General features: G+C 42.5%; 1 protein-coding gene across 1 annotated transcript; it reads right to left on the minus strand.

Annotated features, from left to right (window-relative positions):
- Window positions 1-5348: 5348 nt before the first annotated feature.
- neflb (neurofilament light chain b) lies at window positions 5349-8059 on the minus strand. The gene is made up of 4 exons (XM_026321574.1): window positions 6957-8059; window positions 6726-6850; window positions 6077-6606; window positions 5349-5925 (listed from the first exon to the last, which is right to left on the minus strand). Exons 1-4 carry the CDS (start codon window positions 8025-8027, stop codon window positions 5732-5734), a joined length of 1920 nt encoding a protein of 639 aa, XP_026177359.1. The 5' UTR covers window positions 8028-8059; the 3' UTR covers window positions 5349-5731.
- Window positions 8060-8713: the final 654 nt, after the last annotated feature.

Below are 8713 nucleotides of genomic sequence, written 5' to 3' on the forward strand. Positions count from 1 at the left end.
CTGATGTGTCTTAAATAAATTATCGCCAGGTTATTGTTTTTGATTTGAAATGAGATTGAACTTCAAACTCCATGTTGCTGCTCACACTGATTAAAAGGAGACTTAGTATATTGTGAGAGAGCACAAAGAGACTGCATCTTTGTTTATGTACTCTAAGACTATATTTGAATGAACTATTCTTCACACAGGCAACTCAGTGTTTGTTTAGAAAAGCATATGGCCAAACATCAATGTGTTGAGCTTGACTATCAGTGAGGCTGTTGACATTAATTTAAGTGTCATTTCACCACGGCTGGCCTATGGAGTAATTTACGGCCGCTGACTGAGATCTGGTAGTCCACTTAGCCTTTTGTTTGCCCATCATGTGTGTGTTTTTTCTGCTGCCACCGGTCAGCCAAATGGTGCTGTCAATAATGTTCAACCATCACATGCTTTTGTTGTTCCTTTTGATAGGGTGACGTCCTTTACCCTCGTCTATTGTGATGTGGCTGCTTTTAAACACAGCTTTTGGTGAATAAGTGCTAACGGCACAGTCTGACTGAAAGCTATTACTGAATCTTAGTATTTTTCAAAGGACAGAACTATTGACCAACTCATTTGCAGCTGTATTGACTGAGGCTGTTTTACTGGGCAAAGCTATAATCAAGAAAACATACTTTAAAGTCTGACATGAGATAATAACGTTTTAAGTTGTCATCATTTCCCCCTAAAATATTAAAAAACATTAGACTTTTCATACCCAGCAGTGATTTTCTTTCTGCTCTATGTTCAACAAATCTTACACTTCAGCTGAGCCCCCTGAAAATCAGGTACTAGAGCTGTATTTTAGAGCTATATGTAGAATTTCCAAGCTTATGACTTGAGCTGTTACACATGATTATTGTGACCTATTTCTGGTTGAGCTGTAGGTGCTTGTTGATTTGACTTTATTGTAAAGGGGCTCCGAATCTGCTTGTGCCATTTTTACCTCTGATTTTACCTCTCCTTATTCCCCTGGCAAAAACCCTCGTACTTCATATCAAATGTGAAGAGTTGCTGTCGGGCTTTCAGAAGTTAAAAGACAACCAAATCTGCAAAAAAGAAATGCAATATTGCCATCACCTGACTGATGTGTGCTACTGCATACAGTAGTATTTTGTTGTGACATGAAATTTTAAATATCTGCTTTTATGTCTCCATTACTTCATTCTTCCCCCATCCTAAAGATGGAGTTATTAAATTCAGTTGGTCTGGGAGAGTGTGTGTGTGTGTGTGTGTGCGTGTGTGTGTGGGGGGGGGGGGGGGGGTACATGCCGTGTATTACTCTGTGACAGATTGACAAGAGAAGCTGAACTTTAGAGTTCACTGTAAGGTGAATGCTGCATGAGCACTAGGAATAGATAAGGGTCTTCACAGGAAATCCCCATTCTCCTCATCTTTTATTTTAGATCCGGTCCTGTTATGTCTCAGACGTCCTTCTATTAAAACTGCTGACTAGGTGCAGCATTTTAAAAAAGAAAAAGAAATGTTATAGTTCAGCCATGTGCAGATGTGTGAGGTAAATGGAAACAGGTGGACTGTAGTTATTGTAGAAACTGCTGTTTCCGGTGTGTTTACTTTGCCCGAGGGCAACTCAATCTGTTTCCAGAAAGATACACTATGAATGAACATGTAGCATGCTCCCTGTCTGCTATCCACCCTCCTACACCCTGGAGCATTAGAGAGTGTTTGTGTGCATACATGCCTGAGTGCATGTGCTTCTGTGTGTGTGTTTTATTTTCATGGGATGCACATAGATCCTAAGCATCCATATGTATAAAATATACCATCTAACTAAAGCTTCAGTGTCTGACATGAGAAAATTCAGTGAACTGTGAGTTTCATGATGCCAGGAAAGTACAATGCTTCAGAGACTTCTGAGTACACTGGTCACAGCCCCCACTGAGGTGTTCAACTTCTGGAACAAAAGCAGACAAAAGGCCTGATGGATTTATGGGTCCACTGCCAGGACCACATGATGCCAGAGGCAAATTGGGCCTCAGCATCCACCTGAGGCTTTCTGGCAGCAGAATCAGGTAATAGCTCTGTCCTGGAATGCCATGGTGACGGGGCAATGCACTACTGTATCTGTGTGCAAGGACTCTACAGCCTGGGGCAGAGGTTTGATTTTCAGTTCACTCTTGGTGCAGGAAGTCATGTTCAGTTTTCTGTACTTTTACAGCATATTATATAAAAGATGTGTTCATCTCTCTCTTCCTCAATGTGTGTCACTATGATCACTGTGTAATGATGCTAGCTGTCAATATTTTTCTTTAACAATATTGAAACCTACAAGAAATCCTGTGTTTTTTCTCTGCTTGTGATATGTCTTTTGTGTTAAAATGTACAGGCTGATCAGGTTGATCGAATAAACAGTGTTATTTATACCTACCTAACATCTTATCTTCAGGTTGTGATGCATGAGGAAGGATGTGGCCTGAGGCTTCCCCATTTGTCTCTATCTGACTCAGTGAAGCATCCTTTGTATTACTGCAGTGGGTACAGGAGGCCATGAGAAAAATGTAGCTGTATGTACAGCAGGAGAAGCAAGTATCTATTTTTAGAGTGAAAGCACCACATCTTTAGCTGAAATATTCTGCTGTCTTCCAGCCAGTGCAAGGGCTCCTTCAACAAAAGCTTTTAATTAGGTGATTCTCTGAGATCAGCAGAGGGAGCCACAACTCTTAGCTGAGACTTTGTTTTCTTTGTGGAGATTAAGTGTGGCTGTGTGACAACCGAAAAGGGAGACTGCAGCGTGACCACCCTCACTGTCTGGACCAGCGCCTGAGCAGTCTGTCAGGGCTGCACACACCCACCCGCAATTTTAATTAGCAAAAAAGCATAATCATGGTGATAAGTTATCGTCTTGAAAGTGTTGTCTTTCCAAAGTCACAGATAACATTACCTCTGGTTTTGGTGTTTTGTCATGAACAGATTTAAAGTAAATATATGTTTTTTTATTGCAAGTGTATATTCATGGGTGCAGCACTTCACATCTGCATCAGTTTGGCTATAAACTTAAAGGTAATCTTGTGTATAAAACTAAAAAACAAGCATTGTTGCTGGAACTCTGCTTTGAAGGTTAGATTTCTTAACAGTGTATTGCTATATTCTCTGTCTTCCTGAAATGTAATTTGTGCTTGTTGTAATGAAAATCTGATATTATATTCTTTATCTAGGCAATAATTTATGACTGAAGACACAATTTTGGTCCAGATCAGAAAATGATATTACAGTTACCATATACATCCTATTCAGGTTTTTTTTTTTTTAAACTGAGGAACAATAAAATGATACAAAATGTGTAGTTCGCTGTTATGTTACAGGACTCTTGAATGTACAAGTCAAGCACAAACAGCTTTTCAGTGAAAACCATCAACTCCTGGTGCCGTACTATAACCGTACTATACTGGCACTTGGTTGTTTCACCTTCTTACAGGAAACACTGCTGCTGCTGGTGTCTCCTGCTATACTTTCAGCTCTTTGTCTTTCATCAAAAGATTGGTATGTCTGTAGAGGTCTCTGTGGGCCTCTCCAATGGATCTTCCTCCCTCTGACATAGTGAATGCCCACAACAGGGAGAGGGTTATGAGTTATATACCAGTCTGTTCACAGCCCAAATGTGACAGATGAAACTGGGTGAAACAAATCTGAAAGATGAAAACATGATAGAAAATAATACAGCTATGCTTTGATATGCTACTTTTACAGGAGGGGATCTGTGTCCCACTGTGCCCCTCACACACACACACACACACACACACACACACACACAACCATGCAACCCTCCCCTTGCTGTATGTGATTCATATGAGCACCGATGAGAGTATGTATATCCTGTTGGTAGTGTACAGCATATATTATGAGACCTCTATCACTGCTTCAGCATTCTTTCTGCAAGCAGTCTGTGTATTAAAATCCAGCCAATGGAATATCATTAGTGCACTCTTGATCAATAAGAAAAAAACATTTGCGGTATTACTATCTCTTTGAGTGGTGAGAGGTGTGTGTAAGCAAAGCCAAATTCATTGCTAAGTAGAATTTCTAATGATTAAATTGAGTGCTCCATCGGTCTGGCGCTTACTGTAGCAACTGAGGACAACAGAAGGAGGGGCATAATATAGTCTAGCTCAGGGCTGGGTGGTGTGAGGATAAGGAGGATGGAGAGGGAGAGGAGAAGGAGATTGCAGAGACTTCAGGGCATTGTCTTGACATATGCAAAATTGGATAGAACATGTACAAAAAGTGAAGTTTTCTGTATATGTTATGTACCTTATGTCAATTATAGGATGATGTAGTATTTCAAAGCATGCATGAGATACATCAAAGAGAAGCTCTACACTTGTGTGTGCTTTGACAAATGTCATTGAGGTTAATCGTTAGTAAAGAAAGGTCTCTCCACCTCAAAACAGTGTCCTCTGTCAAGGTTTAGTGCAGTAATATGTTTTTTCTTGCTCTCTCTCCCTGATTCCTCTTCAGTCTCTCTCTCTCTCTCTTTCCTTAATGAAATAATGAAATTGCTCGTCCCCCTCCTCTCGTTCTTGCTATCCTGCATTACTTGTCACTTGCCCAGATTCTTTGGCGCAGCAGACTAGCTGAGTCATAAAGGTTTCAGAGCACCCTGATTTATGGACAGTGATGTGGATGAGGTTGAGGCAGCAGGAAAAAAAAGCCAGTGTCAGCTCACTGATCACAGAGTCTGAAGGTACATCAGAATAAAGATGACCTGCTGACTTGAGATAAAGTCTAAAAAACCTCGCTGTAATTCATATTTTGAACCAGACTTTGCTTTAGCCAAGTCAAGAGTAAACGAATGAAGCTTTTCTGTCAGATCATGTCAACAATGTGAGGTTTAATATAGTTGGATATAATGTGATTTCTTGTTTTTAAATGTTGTTTTTCATGTTTTTTTATTGGCTTGGTTTCTTTTGCTGAAATCTTCTAAAACAATCTGGACTTGCTGACTTGCTGCTTTGCTGCAGCCCTGCCTTTCCTGTCAATAGTGGACTGATTTGTTGGTATGGGGAGACGAGCACTCTTTGGGTGCCTCTATGCACGTTTTCCATTAACCTCCATTAACGTTCTGGTGAAAAAGGAACATTTTGTTTTAAACTGTTAATGGAAAAAGCAGCCCCAGGCGAATTAACAAGTAAAACTCTCTATCTTTGCTTGTGAAATTAAGTCACAGAATTAGCACATTGAACATCATAACATATTTGAGGGAAATGTTATTTAATTTGACACATCATCTCAAACTCCTGTTTTTAAGTACAAATGAAGAGGCTGAAGGCAGCTCTGGGTTGACAAGGCTTCAAGGGTTTATTGGCGTTCAGTGTAGCACGTCATGGACTTAAACACTCAGTGAAGACTTGAAGTAAGGCATTTCAAACTGGGTGTTGCACATACAGGCAGTCATACAAGCATGTTTTGTTGGCAGTAAAGCACACAGGTGTTTGCAAATCTCCACATAGCAGAATTTTGACTCCAGAAACATCTTTTCTTCAACAATCACGTGATTAATTTTTAAATTGTTTAATTTCTTGGCTGGTACAGCATGCACATGATCCACTCAGGTTGATCGTACAGGGCTGTATTCACCAAGCCTTCAGAAATTCAAGGGATTTTCATTTGGCTTGAATGAGACAAATATCTCTGTAAATAGAGCACCAGAGAGCTGTAGGCTAGCAGGTATTTTTAAAGCAATTTTGTAAATTTAAACTTTTTTATCTGATGTTTTTCCACTTTTCTCTTCAGCTTCCCCCTCATCTTCTTTATCAGTTTCCTTCTCCCCCTTCTCACCCTCTTCATCACCCTTTTCTTCTTTCTCCTCAGCACCGTCCTCTTTTTGAGGCTGGCTCTCCTCTCCTCCTTCCTCATCCTGTTTTTCTTCATCTTCTGCTTCACCCTCTTCATTTCCACAGTCATGTAAGGAGAGATAAAAGTTACTGAATTATTTACTACACACGTATCCATCAAACACAATTACCACACTAACCTTCTCCATCTGCTTCTTCCTCTCCCTCCTCTTGTTTTTCCTCCTCCTCTCCTTCCTCCTCACCTCCTTCCTTCTCTTCTCCTTGTTCTTCCTCTGCTTCAGCTTCCTTCTCTTCTCCCTGCTCTTCTTCTTCTTCCCCCTCCTTCTCTTCTCCCTGCTCTTCCTCTTCTTCTTTCTCCTTCACCTCACCTTGGTCTTCTTCTTCTTCACCCTCTTTCTCTTCTCCCTGTTCCTCCTCATCTTCTCCCTCTTTCTCTTCTCCCTGCTCCTCTTCTTCTTCTCCCTCCTTCTCTTCTCCCTGCTCCTCCTCTTCTTCCTCCTTCTCCTCCTCTTCCATCTGCTCTTCCTCCTCCTCTTGAGGAAGGCTGGCCTCCGCCTGGTGTGCTTGGCTTGCAGATATTGTCTCCTCAGTGGAGAGTGATGAAGTGTACAAGCGGGAGCTCAGCAGGTATGGAGCTGCAGAGCTCAGCTGAGACTGCACAGGGACGTGTGTTCTTCCATAGGATGGAGGAGGGTACATGGCTTGAGAGTAAACAGTTACAGAAGCTGGCCCCACCACACTCAAACGGCTCTCTTCTCCTTCAAGGAGCTTCCTAACAAAATAAGACACAAGGAAAACACTGACCTACATGTCTTTGTTGAATTCAGTTATAAACCAAGATATAGGAAAAACCAAGGAAAGAATAAACATTTTATTGATTGTACTACTGACCTGTAAGCTGCAATTTCAATGTCCAAGGCCATCTTCACATTCAAGAGGTCCTGATAATCTTTCAAGTAGCGAGCCATGTCATTCTTGTTTGCCCTCAACTCGTCCTCCAGTTCACTTATTGTATCCTGCAAATAAACAATACAATGACATTTTAGTGGTACATTATGTGTTGAACGCACGTTCAATATTTGCAGTACTGTTTCTTCATTTCAGTGTCTTTTTGTTCCTGACCTGCAGTGCAGAGATCTCAGCACTCTGTTTTTCCTCCACTTCCTGTAGTTGGTTTTCCAGAGCTTGGTTCATGTCTCGGCAGGCATCAATTTCCAGCGTCTTGGCTTTGAGGAGCCGACGGTATTCTCCAGCCTCATCTTTGGCATTTCTTGCACTCTCTGTGTTGAGAGCAGTGCCTACTGTCATCACATTCATCTTGTTGCAGAACCATTCTTCAGCTGACTGAAGGTTACGTTGTGCCAGCTTCTCGTACTGCACTCGGATGTCACGGAGAGCAGCGGATAAGTCAGGTTTGGCGACCTCCATTTCCACTGACACCTCTGCGCTGTATTGTATCTGAGCCTGCAGCTCTGCAATCTCACTCTCACAGAGGCGCTTCAGGAAGGCCAGCTCATCCAGCAGGGTCCCGACTCTCTTCTCAAGCTCAGCCTGGCCTAGTGCAGCTTCATCTACTCCCTTTCTGGCATCCCTGAGCCTGCCATCTGCCGCCTCTCTGCCAAGAACTTCATCCTCATAACGTTTTTGCAGGTTCCTCAGCACATGATCCATTTCATCCCTGTGGTCCTGGGCTGCTTGCTTCTCATGGTGGGCCTCTTCTACTGCAGCACGTAGCTGTCGGAGCTCATGCTCATACAGGCCTCGAAGGTTGGATGGCTCTGTCTGCCTCTGCCTGAGCAACAGGAGTTCAGTCTCCAGCAACTTGTTCTGCTGCTCCAGTTCATGGACCCGCTCAATGAAGCCTGCAAAGCGGTCATTCAGGTTCTGTAGCTCAGCCTTCTCCTGGGTTCTCAATGTTTTAAATTCAGAGCTGACCTGGGCTGCTTGGTCAAGGCGTAGCTCAGAGGCAGCTGCAGACATAGGAGCAGAAAACACAGAGGAGTAGCTTGATGTAGCACGGGCTTGTGCTGGATAACTTCTGCGTGAGGATGCATAGGAAGTCACTGGGGCAGCATGGCTGGAAAGGGCAGACCTGGAGCCTATTCCTCCACCAGCTCCATATCCTGCACTGCGCACAATGACCCTCCTCTTGTAAGTAGAAGGGAAGTAAGGGTCATAGCCGCTGGAAGTCATGACTGCTGTCGCTGCTCTATGTCTGGGAAAGTAGCTGCATTGACTGCACAGTGAATCTGCATTACCCTGGCTTTTATAGAGCCAGTAATGACTGTGACGTAAGCTATTTTTTGCAGGCATGCTGACAGAACAAATTGATAATGGTGCCAGCCAGCTAGTCTCAGCCAAGAGAAAGATGGGGTGGGGTGAGGATGGGGTGGGGTGGGGGGTGGAGGAGGCAGGAATAAGCGGTCCAGCAACAAGGCACTGCAACAGATAGGGTCACTGAGGACAAACACAGTATAGTGTTACTATTGCAGTTAAAACTTCAGAAATTGTTACAATATGCTACTGTATATCCTGACAGAGATGTTGCTATAAAAACTGCTGAGATACTGCACGATAGTAGAGAAGAGGAAAACACTTCTTGGTAAAGATGACACTGCTTTGCAGCATTTTGTATCACCTGTCTACTGTGCTAGAAAGAGCCTGGATTACAACATCATTATGTAAGTATCACACTTAAGTTTAACACTTAGAGTATTCAAATTAATTAAAGCAAACCAGGTAAGGATGTGACAGTGTGAAAATACCACCTTCTCGCTGTTAAAGGAAACATTTTACACTGATACAATTAAAGTTTGCCCTCTAGTGGATGTCTGATTATCATGCAAGTCAAACAGTACATGTGAACAATAAATGTTAGA

The sequence above is a fragment of the Mastacembelus armatus genome, chromosome 9, assembly GCF_900324485.2.
Source record: "Mastacembelus armatus chromosome 9, fMasArm1.2, whole genome shotgun sequence".
Lineage (NCBI taxonomy): Eukaryota > Metazoa > Chordata > Actinopteri > Synbranchiformes > Mastacembelidae > Mastacembelus > Mastacembelus armatus.

Excerpts from the sequence above, each read along its gene's own strand:
- neflb (XM_026321574.1), bottom strand. The coding sequence starts at position 8,027 with ATGACTTCCAGCGGCTATGACCCTTACTTCCCTTCTACTTACAAGAGG. Across the intron at positions 6,851-6,956 it reads CTGAGATCTCTGCACTGCAG|GATACAATAAGTGAACTGGA; the intron begins GTCAGGAACAAA and ends GTTTATTTGCAG. Across the intron at positions 6,607-6,725 it reads ATTGAAATTGCAGCTTACAG|GAAGCTCCTTGAAGGAGAAG; the intron begins GTCAGTAGTACA and ends TTATTTTGTTAG.